The following is a 16,605-nucleotide window of genomic DNA, read 5'->3' as shown; positions in this document are numbered from 1 at the left end:
GATGAAGCTAAACTGCCACCACAGTCAAGACAAGAGTCCCTGGCCTCTGGTACATTGAACAAGGCAATGACACTGACATTATCCAAAAATAAAAAAAGATTCATGCGTGCACTTTTTGTTCTGCTTTAAATATATGTTCATATCACTTAAATCTTTTCAGAGGGAGAGTAAGGGAGGGGTGAACTTTACAATTTCTCTGCTGTGGAGACGTCTTTGTCAGAGGCCACGTTGCCTTGGCAACATGACTCCCCCACGCATAAGTGCCTACTGCATTCTTTTTGTGAGTGGCTGAGTGAATCCCAACCAAAGGCATAATGTGTAAAATCTTCAGTATGATCTCTGCTGGGGATGCATCCATGTCATGGTTTAGATGTCAATTAGAAAAGAGTAACCAAAGTGACATGAGACAGCGAAGACAACACATGACCCCAGCCAGCAATACAGACAGGCGGACTAGAAAAAGTATGCAATCGCATGTTAAAATACAAGTCCTCTTAGCTTGCCGGTTGAAATAGCCCTGATAAGCTGGCTTTAAAATGTTGCTAATATTGATGCAGAGGGCATGGAGAGTATTTCTCTTGTGTTACACCTATGAAAATGCCCTGGCTCTCTATGGAGTAGTCTGAACCGGTCTGACAGTATGAAGTGGGCGAGTGGGTGAAGCATCGTTCGGAGCACTAGAGATGTTGGCGTAATCCAGCACTGGTGCCTGAGCTGTCCTGTTTCCATAGCAACGGCAGTCGCGGGGATTCGCCTCTGCTCCGTTCGGTTGGCGCTGTACCTGTGGTGAATCCCACAGGTGTTCCCGTCTGTTGCCCAAAGGCAAGACAATCTCACCTGCGCTACAGCCAGCAACACAACAGAGCTTCATGAAGCCAAGGGGGGATTGAGCGGCAAATGAAACGCAACAGAGTATTCACAATTATTCTGTAACTTTCTTTTTAAGGACTGGGACAAATCAAGCAAAATGTTCTGCTACTTGTTTTTCAGCTGACATGTTCCAGCCAACTTTTTATTTTCTGGCTATTTGATCAGAACACTGAATGCTAGTGAGAGAATTTGTATATGACAGAAATATTTAAATGGTTTAATAAGATAAATTGAAAGCATACAGCCTTGTACACTGCATTTCAGGGTTTCTTTGTATATCTCATATATATATCTGGTCACCTAAAAACAATGTTGTGCCTCCTAAGTAAAATTTGTCCTTTCTACATGTGGAAGTCTACAATGAGCCTGAATGGTGGAAAGGTATAGTTTTTTAAACTGACTGCATTAAAAATGGACCCCTCCTTGGACAGCAGGTTGCTGTGTGATGACCTCTCTGAATGACTCCTCATGGCTTTGCTCTAATTCCTTCTCTCCTTAAACATCCCTTTTCTGCCCTTTCTTCTACTCTCCTCTCACCTTTCACTCTGCTTTCTCTCCCTCAGAAGCCAAGACAGACTGCCCCCTTGTGGCTAGTATTACTGTGGCCGTCCCATGGTTCCACAGAAGTACACGTGGATCTTGGTGAATTCGGACAAGCTTCTTTTCCGTACCTGTGCATCCAAAATTGAGATTACAGGGAGCTGAAACCACACGCAGACTCTATGCATATGCACTTGGTAATACTCACCTATAACAGGTGCACAGCTGGCTGTAAGGATGAAGATGCTGAACCCTCATTTACACATCTTGAGCAAAAGAAAAATATAAAAACTGACAGAAATCAGAGGGAGGGATCCAAGAGTGGATGAAGGTGCATTTCATTTTATGTCTGTAGAGCAGTGGTAACCAACCCTGTTCCTGGAGATCTACCGTCCTGTCGATTTTCATTTCATCCCTAATTTGGCACACCTGACTCTACTCCTTTTTTGTGGTGAGAAGATCTCATTCTGTCACCTGCTCACTTCCTCCTTTTCTTTTTATTTGCAGGGTGGCCCTACAAGGAGCCATGAGCCTTTGTTACACTTAAAAATGGAAGCCAGTGTTATTAAAAGCACATCCAGGGCAGAACTATCTGCAATAAGCACTGTATTCCCAAGGGCTGCAATTAAGGGTTTTTGCATGAATAAAACACATCCCACAGCATGTCGAATAAAGCAAATTGGCCAACAGCTTTTGGGGAAGAGCTTTGGCACCATTTCACTCTTTAATTTGAAGGCAACTTACTCTGCACATACTCTTGTCACCCTAATACTTTTGTGTAATGTGACAGATTTTTATATTTCCACTGATGTACTTTCCAGGAAAGGGCATATAACCAAAAAAATTGCTGCGGAACATAGTTTCTCTCTTTATGAAATACCCATTATACTAATGGTTGTAAACAAGGCATTATGTTTTTTTATGAATAGCATTTGTTAAGCATGCAGGTTATTTTTTTGACAGTCTGAAAAGCTACAAATTACAAAATATCCTGGTTCATCTTCTGATGTAATGCACAGTTGTTCAACCTCAGAACTTTGCCACATAGGGCTCAAATGATTCAAAATGCGGAGGCACTGACTGGCTGATTGCCTCAGTATGCTACAGCTCTGATTGGCTGATTGCCTCAGTATGCTATAGCTCTGATTGGCTGATTGCCTCAGTATGCTATAGCTCTGATTGGCTGATTGCCTCAGTATGCTACAGCTCTGATTGGTTGATTGCACTCTATACCTGATTTTGCTCAGACAGACTGAATCTTAGCATACAGAAGGCTGAGTCATCCACCTTTAAGCCAAAAATGTTGGGGGGGGGGGGTTCATCTGTGCCCTGGATCCCAAACTTTTTGATGGCCCTCTGCATGCACAACATTATTTATGCAAACCCTGAGTTGGCTAACACAGCAGGTTTGTCCTTAGTGCTACCAACGTGTCGGTGTGGCTGATCCTGGAACAGACATCAAAGCTTTCTCCTTTTCCCATGCCACTAATGAACAGAAAGCCACAGTAAACAGACTTACCATACTTTAAGAGGCATTAAATGTGCACATGAAAAGTGGCTTGGATATTTCTACTGCTGGGCGGAAGCAAAATGTACCCAGGCCCATGCAAATTCAAAATGACAACAAATTTTTAATATGTTAAATATGTCAAAAGGGATTTATACCACCGTATACAGAAAAAAAGCAAGTTCCTATGACTGTGCCACACTGCACACCTCTGTTCTAAACTCTGTTCACTTAAATACAAAAGACAAAGGCACTTTTTGTGCCAAAACAAACGTCAGCCACACAGCAAGCCATTCAAGTATATAAACGATCTCGTCCACCTGGGTGAGAAGGACCTATTCAGCAAAGAGGTCAAACAGGAACAAATGAGAGGAAGAGAAAATGTAAAGGCCGAATCCACTGTAAAGCTGCTAAGGGCATGCATGCATCAGTCTTGGGAGATGGGGAACTTACCAGGAGCCAGATGACTTATGAATGCAGCACTTTTTTTTCAAAGGCCTCTGATTAAAGAGAGGGCTTTGTTGACCGTCACAACCACTTCATCCATAGTATGGTGACTACAATCTCCACCTTGTCAAAGAAACTTCTGTTTTACTTTTCTTTAACAGTGTCCAAAGAATGAAGCCTTATTTGGACCAGTAAATACTGGTGAGAGGGACAGGTTATAAAAAATCAATATACATTTTCAAAAACTCTCTTTAGAGCAGTCAAGGTTATGAATAGCCTGTAGTGTTGCAGGTATACTGCAGTGACTCATCAGGCTGTCTTTTTTATTTTTTTTAAAGCATTCACAATTATATATTTTTGTCATAGGATTGACAGTATAGTGTACTGGTTTGGGAAATGGGCTCATAAATCAAATGGGTTGTTGGTTCGATTGCCAACTGTTCAACTCTTGAGCAAGGTACGTAATCTTAATTACTGGGCTCATAACTCAAATGCGTTGTTGGTTTGATTCCCAGCTGTTTAACCCATGAGCAAGGCATTTATTCTTAACTACTTAATTACCTCACAAAAAATATCCAGCTGTACGTATAAATTAATTGTATGTAAACTGTATGTAATATTAACCCATGTAGATCATTCTAGATAAGAGTGTTCGCTAAATGCTGAAATGTAAATGTAATTTAACACTATCTATAAATTCCTTTTTTTCCTCTTTTTTCATTTGGTTAAATGTATGTCCACAATATTCAAATCGAAATGTAACTCACTTATATAATATAGACTCACTCGCTTTATATCAATTTTTAATATGAGCTGGCATGAGCCACTGCTCTACTGCCACGGCTACCGGTGCTAATGTTATCACCATGGTGACCCCAGACCACGGAAGTCTCTTAAATTATTATTATATTATTATTAGAATTTTTAAAATTTCAATGCATAGAATCCCAGCATGTGGGAGTTTTGCAGTGTGATTCGGGAGCCCGTAGAGCAGGAGTGCACAACAAGGGCCGATCCATTTCAGGATTTTGTGTGAACATTTGCCAACATTTATTTAATTAGCCCAATCATATCTTGATCTGACATGTGTATAAGCACCAGCTACAGCCGCAGACTGCAAGTGTATCCTAGAGATTTTACTGAGCTCAAGTGCAGGAGTGAAGCAAGATAGTTTATAGAGCTGTCGGAAAACTATATCTATGGTAATTGGTTGGAACAAAAACCAGCACGAAGATCGGCCCTCCAGGACCGGAGTTGTGCACCCCAGCCGTAGAGGATCTGCATGTGTGCCATTCTGCGGGAGTGGCTGCAGGACATGGGCAGGCAGAGAGGGAAAGACTGCGCTCAAGGACGGTGACTCATCTCCTACAGCAGCCGCACAGCCAGGTCTTTCCAGTGGCCTGAGACCCTGATGAGAGGAGCTCTGTCTGTGTGAGTCATGAGGAAGGCTGGCACTGCCTCCCCCGCAGCGGGACCCCAGAGCCTGAGCCGGCCACCGAGACCGGGGCAGGCCGCGTCAGCCACCGTGCACGTCATTCAGGAGCACAGCCGAGAATCCGGGGGTGGGGGGTGGCACCGAGAACATCCACTGCAGATGCACACTCACGGGATTACACCCAGACAATGCATACAGAGGGAGCCAACACTCCAGTTTGCAGCCGGAGCACCCCCTCACCCCTCCTGGGCTTTGCTTCTCCATTCTTTTTACTTTTCTTTTTTTTCTGACTGTCTTGCAATCTCAGGTTACAGAATGGTGTTATTACAAAATGGTGTTCAAAAATGAATTTAGCAGCCCAAGACATTTACTGTTCATTAAAAGTAAACAATACAGTATATTATACTCTTTCAGCTTCCATTACTTTCACAGATTTTCTTTTCATGTAGGAGACATGCTTATTACCTGCTGTTGCCATGACTCTACTGTCAACAAAGATGATCCAAAAGAAAGAAGATATCAGTCCTCAAAATATGCCCAGCTCATGCATAATTCACTCTGCAAGGAAAAGCTTCTTTCTGGAGAAATCTGCAGATCGCACTGGCTGCCATTCTGAATTACATTACCACAAACAACATCTCCTCTGACTCTCTCCTGGCTACACCACTGGTTTAAATTTAACTATTATGTTACTTAGGTAAGTAACTTAAGTGCTCTCTCTTGTGGTATGATGCAAAATTGTTGCGGGCCTGCCTATGGAATGCACCTGTTCTGCTCTGTTTACATATCATATATTAGACGTCGGCGTGTTCCAAGTGATGACGCGTATTCAGGACCGCCTACTAGCAAGTTTTAAACTTTGCGTGTGAAGTCTGCAATCACCGCGGTCTCGAACTGCGCAATTCTGTAGTATTCACTGAAAGGATTTGTTAATTAGGCAAAACTGTTAATTTGCAACATTGTGTGAAATATTAATTGAATGCCACACGATTTTTAATGTTGAGATATATGACGCTTCCAGGGCGTCAACAAAATAATTTAACTGGGCAAGCATAGATTCTTTATACGCAATTAATTTTAAGTTGAATTCTTTTTGATGTTGTCAAAATAATCAAGTTGGTTCGTTTGGATATTTATGTTAATTTATCTGCTGATAACCTGCAAGTTGCATGAAGTGCCATGCTTAAGATATTAAATGAACCCTGCTGCTATTTTAGACGCTTGCTTTGCTGGTAAACCCTGCTCTATATTTGTCACCGGCTGCCAAACTGCTTGCACATTAGGAATGAAAGCTGAGGCTAATTTTACTGCTAACGCACGTCCTAAAGCGTCCGTTGAAATGAACAAGTAAAAAGAGAACAAACCTTCGAGAATAAGCTGTTTTTACACAGGTAAATTTATATTTCAACCTGTACACACTGTGTGCTGTGCGTGTGCTAGGTCGTTTATTGTTTTATTTCCTCTAACCGTTCTATGCCGATTAAAATGTTATAAATGTGTAAGTATTGTAGTTTTCCTACCAGGTCACTTTGGCTGTTCTCCCCGAACGACACAATTAGCCTGCCTAGCCTACAGAAAAAAAAATATTATTTTTAATTACACGCAATGTAATTAAGCGCATTCATACTGTTCGCATGTAGCCCCGGGGATTTTCTAGACAAAGCTAACACCCATTTCAAAGAGTAGAATGGACTGGACACATTTTAGTTGAGGTGTTTCTTGTTAATAACTACGTCAACTCGTGTGTATATCCAGCATGCTAACATATAGGCAACAAAGTTTACTACATTTTGATCCATTCACAAAGGAAATTATGCAACATTTTGGCGATGGATTCTAGCTAATTTCTTTCTTTAAAATGGTTTTCATTTGAATCCTGCTTAAGTATATACGTATGACAACATTGCTAGTCTGTGACTAAAGAATGCCAGCCTATTATTGACCCCATGTTTTCTTTTCCAGCCTGCATGCTAGTACTCGCCTTTGAACAACCTGGGCTGGACAGATCTGTGAAAAAGCCCACGGGTGAGTTTGTCTTTTGAGAGGGAAATGGAAACCTGAAAACCTGAAAAAAAACATCTGCCCATCAGCTCAAAACTGCGCGTGATACATTATAGAAGGGGCGCAAGGGTTTTGTGAAATGGACCTGTACACGACCGGAGACAGGTTGGAGGTCATTGCTGAGGAGGACACGGAGACGGAGCAGGAGCCAGAGCCTGCGGATGAGAATCTCTGCAACGCGGATGAATGTGGAACTGCTGGCCAGTATGGGATGTGGGACAAGGCGGGTATCGACGTGGAGCTCCCTACCAACGAACCGTACGTCCTGGTGGCGGAGAAGAACGGTGGGCCTCGCGGATCAGGCGGAGAGATGGTGTTGATGGACCTCCCTGATAAAAAGGAGACGAGTCCACCGGTGTCCACCTTCCAGCGTTTCTCGGTGGAAACCAATGAGTCTTTGCGTTTTGAACCTTACATCCCGTCAGACGAAGAAGAGCCGGGGCAGCTAAGGCAAGAGAGCGGGAACGCGGTGTACAGTGACGAGGTGTTTGAAGTGGAGCCGGGGACTGGAAGACCAGGTGGGAAAAGTATTGGTGACCCTGCAGGAGGAGGAGCCGTGGAGGACCTCGCAGGTGCTGGTGAGACGGAGGCTGCAGATGTTTTCTGCACTGAGTGCAAAACTACTATTCAGAGGCCTCTTGGACCTCACAAGAACCATTGCCTTGTGCAGATAACCAAAGCTTCAATGGAAATTAAGGTAGGTTACTGAATCATTTTAAACCATAAAACCTAGCATTGCCACACACTTGGTTGAGTTTAGTTGCACATTCTTAATGTAATATTCATTTTAATATGAATGTGGTAAGCACTGTATGATGTGGTCATTTATCAACCTTTCCATGGTAATGTAGTGAGAGAAACAAAGTAAATTGAAAGCTACTGTTTTAAGATTAAGAATTTAACAGAATCATGACATTAGACAAAGAGGAAAATTGCATATAAATCCTTGTCCTTCAAGCTAATATTCCCTGTTGTGTTGATCTGTATCCTTATATGAACCCTGTTGCTCTAGAATGATCTGTGTGCGAAGGTGCGCAAACTGGAGGAACAGATCGCACAGATGGAGAACTTTGCCGGCCACTTGGAGGAGATATTCATCACTGTGGAAGTAAAGACACATTTTCGTGTAATTATAATTATAGGCCTATGCTTTCTTAGTATTAAATAGTGATTTGTAAACACTAGTGTGACTCATTTTAACAAATTCTTATAGCAGTTACACTGCCTTTCATTATTTCATCATGAATAAATTGTTACATTGCGAGTGCATGTGTGCCTGCCTGCAAGTACGTGTGTCATACAGTGTTGGTGCAAAAGTTGCCATGCTATTCGTGACTAATTTGTTAAGGGCTGTTTCCTGTGCAAGCTCAACATGACACAATACCAAGATCTTTGTTCATAGAGGAAACGTGGAGTTAAAAGAGATGGGACTGTCCCTGCAGGAGAACTTTGGGAGACAGGAGCAGAACCTGGAACAGCACTACAACGATGTGATCCAGACCCTGACACAGCGCTATGATGAGCGGGCATCAGGCCTGGAGGACGAGAAGAAGGTGAAACTGGAAACCTTGTACACCCAGCTGGTGGACTGTGGGAAGACCCTGGATGTGTCCAAAGAGCTGATTGAGGCCGCACAGGAAGTGTATAGAAATGAAGACAAGCTGGCTTTCCTTCAGGTCTGTTCTGATCGATAACTTCGTAATGTTGCAGTGTTGCCGTTCTAGCATAAGTATCAGCCCCTGGACCAAGGAACTGCATAACGACTGGAACAGCTACTTCTTATCTCTCAGATAACAAATAGCTGGTCCTGCTCTTATGCAGTTGGTCTAGGAGTTTGAGCCTAATGATTGAATTCATGCCAAGTTGGTCACAGTCACCCCTTAACGATTATTACTGTTGTTGTTGTTGTTGTTGTTATTATTATTATGTAAGTGCATCACTGAAGCAATTAAGGTTGAAAACAATACTGTTGAAGTATAACAGTGTTTGGCACTACCACTGATAAAACATGCAACCTATTGACCTCGTGTGTTTTCTCAATAGCTATCACACTGTTGCCAGTGCTTATAACATGTTGATTTACAATACAGTGCTATTGGTATTTTAAAGTATTTTTAAAAATTACATTTCTCTGTCCCCCAAACCAGTTTTGCATGTTCCACAACTCTTAGCCCTTCATATTTTCAAATTTTCTGTAACTGTTTCAGAGAGTAATTAAAATGTGAACCTTTTTCAATTTATAGGCTGTTATTCCTACCATAGACAGGTACTGTAAGGTGTCTTGAGTCTGGAGTTTTGACTTGTGTTTTATTATTATATAAATATAGTGAATGCTAAATGCGAAACAATTTTGGTTCATACTGACCCCGCATGCTGTGACTGCAGTGTAAAATCAATTGGCATACATTTGTTGATATTTCCAAAACTGTTGTCATAGGATGTGCTATTGCTACTGTTTGCAGTATATCTGTGTCTGGTCGCCTGTGTCCATGCACTGCACGTGGCATGGTGCTTCATGCTGTTTCTTACTTTAATTATTAAAATATGATACGTTTAAAATGTCATATACCCAGAGTTTAAAATATCACTGGATTTTGGGTTTCAGTTTAAGTAGCCGCATAACTGAAAATAGTGGAATATAAATACTTGCTTTTGTGTATTGTTTGGTAAGCATTTTTGCCTTGAAGAATGTCAGTTTTATAGGCTATGAATGGTGGTTTGTGTAGAGTTACAACCATTTGAGACAACAGAGGGTATGAATCTTATATAACTGTTCACCATGTCAATTTAATGCACATTTCTTTTGTAACAGAATAGAAGATTTCACCAAGGAGGAGGTGGATCTCAGCCTGGCTGCCAATATGGAGTTTGAAAATTCTGTGGTAGATTTGTCTGATGTCAAGCAAATGATGGAATCCATCAACATCGTACCAGGTTCCTCCCCACACAAACATTGTATAATTTGTAGTCTTATCTGTGTAGGGGACACGTGTCCATCATATTAATCAACCATTGGATCTTTGAGGGGTTTAAACATTTTCTGCTTACCCCTCCCCAACAAAGTCTGCAACCCCTTATGAAAAATTCAAATGAGTGAATTTTTTGTCATCATACATGGGGGATGCACCCTTTCCCTCATCCAATCAGCAGCCCTCCCTCCGTCACTGAGGAGGAAGACAGACACTTTCACGGTTTCTCTTGGTATATTGAGTTGGTATATTGAGAAGTGCGTACCAGGGAGTAATTCCTTGCCCATGTCGTGCTGTTGAAAGTAAGCTTGGTCTGACGGAACAGCGTTTATGACAGTGTGTCGCTGAATGAATGCAGCCATTGGCTTCATCGACACGCTTTTGTTTTTGCAGCTTTTGTATTCGAGTCATGCTGTCAGAAGAGCTTGGTCCCTCTGAGCTATAATTGGCACTGGGAACTGGGCTGCACATACAAAGCCCATATTTTCACTCACTGCTGGATACAAAAATGTATGATATGAAGGGGGGAGTGATTGTCATCCTTGCGAGTCTGTGGAGCAGTCGAGATAAAATTATGGTTGAGCAATTATGTGCTTTGTCTGAGGAAAAAGTGCTATGCTCTTCCAGGAAATGCTGCTTGTTTCTAGTTCAGATTTTGGTCCTATTTTTCAATGAATACTTCCAGAATTGGACTGTTTTAATATAGCCACAGCTTTGCGCACATCTGTTTCAGTTTTTTAAAGAAAGGGTTTTTCTGTGGTGCATAGTCATTGGAGAGTAAAGCTTCATAAACACGTGCGTGTATGTGTGTGCGTGCGTGCGGTTGCGTGCGTGTGTGTGTGCGTATGTGTGTGTGTGTGTGTGCGTATGTGTGTGCGCATGTGTGTGTGAATGTGTGTGTGTGTGTGTGTGCGTATGTGTGTGCGCATGTGTGTGTGATGTCCTCCAGCGCCCTCTGCACCGGTCATTAACCCACAGGTCCCTAACTCGGCCGGCAGCACCTCAGTGCGCGTGTGCTGGAGCCTGTTCTCAGACGACACGGTGGAGTACTACGAGCTCCACTACAGACCTGTGCTGGAGGACACCACTGCAGAGGAGCCACCCGCTGAAGGTACCGCCCACCCAGAACCACACCCACAAACGTCCGTCATTGTTACATCCGTCACCGCATGCAGGGATGAGTCTGCTGCCACCGCGGGAATGTCATGCCTCTGTGCCCATCCACCACTCATTCACAACCTGCCTTTCTTCTGATAACCTGCCCTTTTTCTGCCTCTCTGGGGGTGGAGTATCCCTGTACAGTTTAATGTATGTTTAGGTACAAATACTTCAAATAGATCATTTTCTTACAAACTTTTTTTTTAAAACCAGTGCATAAAATAAATTGGTTTGGTCATTTCATTGGATGACTGTATTTTTTTTTAAACCCATTTTTTCCCATTGTGGTGGATTTGAGTAAGACTGCCTGGCACTACCCGGCACTGGTGTTGACACTGGTGAGCCGAGATGGGTTCTTATCATAACGTGTTCTTGTGTTCTGTTGATATGTGAGAGGTGGGAAGGTGTGGGCAGCGGAGGCCGTTTTGGTCTAATCTTGCGGTAAACCCAGGCTTCTCACCGTCTCTGGGATTTTTGCCCACCCCTCAGAATCGAAGGTAAAGGTGAAGGAGACCTACCGCACGGTGACTGATCTGCTGCCCAACGCGCAGTACGAGTTTTGGGTGACGGCCACCAACACCACCGGCATCAGTCCTCCCAGCGAAAAGGCCGTGTACATGACAGGTAACAGAGCTGTGCTGCAGTGAGAGGAGAACATGACGGAGCCAGCGCTGTGTGTGAGCTGTTTTGTGGGCGCTGCGTGAGCGTCACGTTTTTGGTTCGGTCTCTGCAGTGCCCTCCCCGCCCGTCATCAAGCCCCGGGAATGCGCCAGCTGCCCCAGCGCGGCTCTGATTCGCTGGGAGTCGGGGAACACCAATCCTGTCGACTCGTACACCGTGGAGCTGAGCGAGACCGGCGAGGAAACGAGCGACACCGTCACAGTCGCAGAGTACGAGCCCCGCGAGGTCGCCGGTCACATGGCCTTCAAGATCTCGTGCACAGCGTTTACACAGACAGCGTTTATACAGACAGTGTGAACTGAGGAGGGGCCTGGGTGCCGTATGTGTGCCACACCTCCATTTATTTAGTGGTATTTAGACAGGAAGTGAGAATGCATTTGTATAACGGTGCATTGACGCCTTTGATACACTCACAGCATTTACACAATGTTTACAGTCTTTACACAGACAGTGCTTAGACTCACAGCAATTACACAGTGTTTGTGCTCACAGCATTTACACAGGGTTTACACTCAAAGTGTTTACGCTGACAGTGTTACCAGTCAGGCATGAGCCACAGCAGTACAGTTTTGTAATTTTATGGAATGAAGTACAGCCCATAGGTTTACAGATGATATTTCAGACATTCTCTGTCTCTGTCTAACTTCACAACAAGGTCCTGTAATGGCATGATTGTTTTTTGTAATCAGCTAAGGAAGACCGGAGCAATCAAAAAGCAAAAATATGATGTAAGACAGGAAGTGGATATGAAAGAAAGCCGTGTAATATTTAGAGTGTGATGAGCGGAGTGGGGAGGGCAGGGTGAGTAATGGCTGGCTGGTGTATCACATTTCAGAATGACCTACTTTAGGTCTCTGACTGCCCCCTCCCCTCAGGTCCATCGTCGCCGTGCCCACCTGTGAGTGTTTGGTGCAGCTGCAGCCAGGGCGGCAGTATTGCATCAGCGTGAGGGCTGTGAACATTGGCGGGCCCAGTGAGAGGAGCCACCCTGTCAATGTACACACCACAGGTACACACACACCCACACACACACACACACACGCTCACCACACATGCACACGCACCACAGGTACTGGTACCTACACACCACAGGTACCTACAGTACACACACACTCCAGGTACCCACCAACAGGTACCGACACACTCCACAGGTATCTACACACACACATACACACACACCGTATGCATGCACACACGCACACACACAAACGCACATAAATATGCATGAATCGCTCCTTTCATTAACTGAAGCTGATATCAGAATACCATGCTGTTAATAATGACTGATTTGTGTTTTATTCAGAATTAATTTATGTAAATGTGTGATTTTTATTTCACCTGTCCAAACAAGGTTTTGACAGACCAAATACGTTCACGGGGTCATGGTTCTGTACGTTTCACCTACATGGCACCCCCTTGTTTTTTTTACCTGTCCCCTCAGGCACGTTCTTCCACCTACTGGAGGACACGGCACACCCCTGCCTGTCCATCTCAGAGGACGGATTCACCATGTTCTATGGGGACGAGGACATACCCATAAGTGACATGATCTTCAGCGACAACACATTTGCCCAGTGAGCTCTATTACCATCCTAACCATAATGATAACCGTAATGAGCATAGAATCGCGTTTGGTTTGTGTAAACATATACGTGTAAATATCTGCAATGATGAATAGAAGGATTTTGAGTAGAAAGTGCATTTTCAGTGTGTATAGATGGGTTTAGGCAGCTAAATGTGTTTTTTAGAGCTTGTAAGATGTTTTTATACTGTAGGGATATTTGACTAGAGGTGTTTGTGTATAGATCTGAATAAACACAAGCCTTTTAGGTGTGTGTAAAAGTGTGTGTGTGCGTGCGCTTGTGTAAAGGTGCGTGGCAGTGCTGGGGGAGCTGATTCCTGTCAGAGGAACGCATTACTGGGAGGTGGAGGTGGAGGACCGCACAGAGTTCAGGATTGGTGTGGCGTACCAGGACACCCAGAGGAACGGCTACCTGGGCGGGAACAACACATCCTGGTGCATGAGGCATGTGGTCACGCCCTCCAGGTGAGACCCACGGGGGGCCACACTGACCGCGCTGCGCTCGCGCTGTGCTCATACACGCAATCGCTGGATCAGGATCAGGTATACATAAAATCAAGATCAAACAAACAGAAACAAGATATAAAATGAAATAAGAATAAAAGCAACAGAAGCAATCCCAGTCAGCTAAAGGATAGCATACAAAGATGTGTTGTCAACTGCTGTTAAAAATGAATGGCTTTGATGCTTCTCCAGCTTGCAGATAGATCATTTCTCTGGTATTGGGTTTTGCAGGACTTTACAGAAAACTGAAACAGCAGGGTAATGGTGTGGTCATTTACATTTCCCTCCCCCAGACACAAGTATGAATTCCTACACAACGGCTGGACCCCAGACATCCGCATCACCATCAACCCCCGACGGATAGGAGTGTGTCTGGACTATGATGCAGGGAAGCTGTCCTTCTTCAACGCGTCCCTGTCCCAGCACCTCTACACCTTCGAGTGTCACTTCCTGCATTACGTCCACCCCTGCTTCGCCTTAGACCACCCCGGCACGCTCACTGTCCACAATGGCATCGAGGCCCCCGACTACGCCCGCTACACCTGAACCCCTCAAACCGAACTCTGCAGCCTTCATACTCCACCCCACTGCAAGTCTGAAGCCAGAAATATATACGAATTTCAGAGTTGTGCTGTAAAAAATACATTTGTGAATTAGCATATGTCATATACAAACCACGGATATTTACATATATTCTGTTCTGGATTCCCATGGGAACAGGTGTACAACCCTTTTCCACATCAGAAGTTTCAAGTCGAGTTGAAGTATGCATGCGTCAGCTGTACTTGTGCTAATTTTAAAAAGATGTTTTTTGGGGGAAAGGCAGTGGGGTGTCATAATAAAACCTGCCATTCATGGTAAAGCTAAATCCTTCTTTTGGAGGTGGGGTGGGTGGTTGTGTGAATGTGGGCCAGACATTGCTGTGCAGGTCTTCAGTTGGTCTACTCCACAAAGAAGCCTTCTTACTGTCACACTTATGAACCGCATGTTCGGCATGGATCGAGTTGTATCTGATGAGCCAGACGAGTCCACAACGCGTAAGGCCACAGGATTGTGTGGAGGGGAGACGCGGGAAGACCAGACCGTGATTAAACCACAGGGTGGATAATGGAGTAGAACGCACTGGGACTACAGCACCAAATCAGGGATTCCCAGCCCTGGTCCTGAACAGCTAATAGTGTATGCTGGTCTTCATTTAGCTGTGTAATCTTCTGTTGTAATTTATCACAGCAGAACGACTCCAGGGATCAGTCTACAGCACTGAAAGGGCAGCAGTACCCAACCCTCAGACCCCTCACAGCAGCCTGCAGGTGAGCTGCTGTTCTGCTCCTGACCAACTGCAGTGGCTACACACACGTGCGGAACAGATGCAAACCAAAACGTTTATTGGTGAAAATGTGGTTAAACCAGCATGCTATAAATCACCACAAGAAAATTAAACTCCAAGAATCCAAGACACAAAGCCTCACGAAGTTAGAATTTTGGCACATATTTATGTCCTCTGGTCTTAAGCTCATTAGCAGTGTTTTTACCACCAATCAGTGTTGACCTGGTGCAAGATGAAAGCTGCTGCAAGATTAAAGCTGCCCTGTGGCTCTCGAGAATTTCCAGACCCACTCAGAAAACCCCTTTCAGAGACACTGACAAGAGAGCCAATTGTTCTGTGTCCTAATGAGGTATGACAGTTTTGTATTATTCTAACAAGAACTACCCGTGCCAGGTAAGGCAGTGGTTTCCTTGGACACACCGGGTATTGTCTGCAGAGACGGAGGGATAATGAACATGTTCGACCACAGGTGGACAACGAGGGCCGTATCCGTCTCTGGTTTTCATGCCAACTTCCGTCCTTAATTACTTAATCAGCCCTACACCATCTGACATTTTAGCTACATTTCTTGATAAGTGTATGAATGACAGCTGAAGACTGCTCTTGTGTTCCTATATGAAATGTTTTGCTGTGACCTATGAGTCAACCAATGTTGCTGTATATAGCCAATTAGCTCATTTAGCCAGGGTAATTGGATTCCTCCATTAAGCACTGCATCTTGGGAATCCCCACAGACACAAGGTGCTCCCCACAGCTAGCACCTTGAGAGAACCCGGTGGTGGCTGTGTGAACTGACACCTTGTGGGCATTCCCAGCATGCATCTACTGGAAATACAAAATACATACATACTTCAGACACTGTGATTGGGCAGGTAAGTTAAAAAGCGCTGAATGATTCACAAATGTTAAACCCTGGGGCTGTTAGTGGGTGAGAACACTGGCCTCAAGGTAGTCTGGCAGTTCCCAGTACTGTTATTCTAGGAGAAGGGTATCAGTGCTAACTAAGAATCCTTCAGTACCTTATTATACCTCAGTTACAGTCTGTGCAGAACAGCTATCAAACACACAGAAAATCTATCAAACACACCCTAGGGAAAACTCCAGCCGGCTTCTGCAGCTTCCATTTCAGCCCCAAAGAAACTCAGCCAGAGTTTGGGTGGCTGGGGTTCCATTAACTCAAAGGTGCTGTGCACAGCATATGATATAAGTATGGGGACTAATCTGCACTTGATATCATCAATCCAATGACTAACTGGCAAAACAAAGGAACAGCATGCATCAAATGATCAACGCAAGCTTTTTTTCCTGAGGCTCCAACAAAGTATTACGACTACAACAGGAGCGTCATCTCACCACAAGATGGCAAAAATCCAAAAACCAGCCCACAAACTACTTAACATGTCCTAGCTTCTGGGACAGTTTGGACAGTTAGCCTTTAATCTGCTTGTCCAAAAGCTCTACAAGCTATCACTCAGCACATAAACGATCAATGAAAGAAGCTGATCACAATTAAGTTACCACTCC

The 16,605-nt window shown here is 44.1% G+C and overlaps 1 protein-coding gene across 3 annotated transcripts; it reads left to right on the top strand.

The window, feature by feature from the left end:
* The first annotated feature begins 5,683 nt into the window (after positions 1–5,683).
* On the top strand, positions 5,684–14,616 carry LOC135242003 (fibronectin type III and SPRY domain-containing protein 2). Of its 3 annotated transcripts, none has more exons than XM_064312861.1 (13): positions 5,684–6,190; positions 6,762–7,557; positions 7,873–7,986; positions 8,303–8,536; positions 9,104–9,126; positions 9,673–9,794; positions 10,779–10,940; positions 11,477–11,611; positions 11,721–11,877; positions 12,544–12,677; positions 13,110–13,242; positions 13,539–13,715; positions 14,048–14,616. In XM_064312861.1, exons 2-13 carry the CDS (start codon positions 6,940–6,942, stop codon positions 14,298–14,300), a joined length of 2,262 nt encoding a protein of 753 aa, XP_064168931.1. In that variant the 5' UTR covers positions 5,684–6,190; positions 6,762–6,939; the 3' UTR covers positions 14,301–14,616. The 3 variants fall into 3 exon arrangements, with proteins under 3 accessions (XP_064168931.1, XP_064168933.1, XP_064168932.1); XM_064312863.1 differs by having other exon boundaries at positions 5,685–6,190; positions 7,873–7,968; XM_064312862.1 differs by having other exon boundaries at positions 6,176–6,297.
* Positions 14,617–16,605: the final 1,989 nt, after the last annotated feature.

This window comes from Anguilla rostrata, chromosome 16 (genome assembly GCF_018555375.3).
Source record: "Anguilla rostrata isolate EN2019 chromosome 16, ASM1855537v3, whole genome shotgun sequence".
NCBI classification, from domain to species: Eukaryota; Metazoa; Chordata; class Actinopteri; order Anguilliformes; family Anguillidae; genus Anguilla; species Anguilla rostrata.
The sequence above is the reverse complement of the archived record's forward strand: the minus strand, read 5'-3'. Positions and strand labels throughout refer to the sequence as shown.

Bases quoted from the DNA above. Each gene is read 5' to 3' on its own strand.
- LOC135242003 (XM_064312861.1), top strand. From the start codon at position 6,940: ATGGACCTGTACACGACCGGAGACAGGTTGGAGGTCATTGCTGAGGAG. The intron at 9,127-9,672 runs GTACTGTAAGGT...CTTTTGTAACAG, and splicing joins GTTATTCCTACCATAGACAG to AATAGAAGATTTCACCAAGG. The intron at 10,941-11,476 runs GTACCGCCCACC...CCCACCCCTCAG, and splicing joins AGAGGAGCCACCCGCTGAAG to AATCGAAGGTAAAGGTGAAG.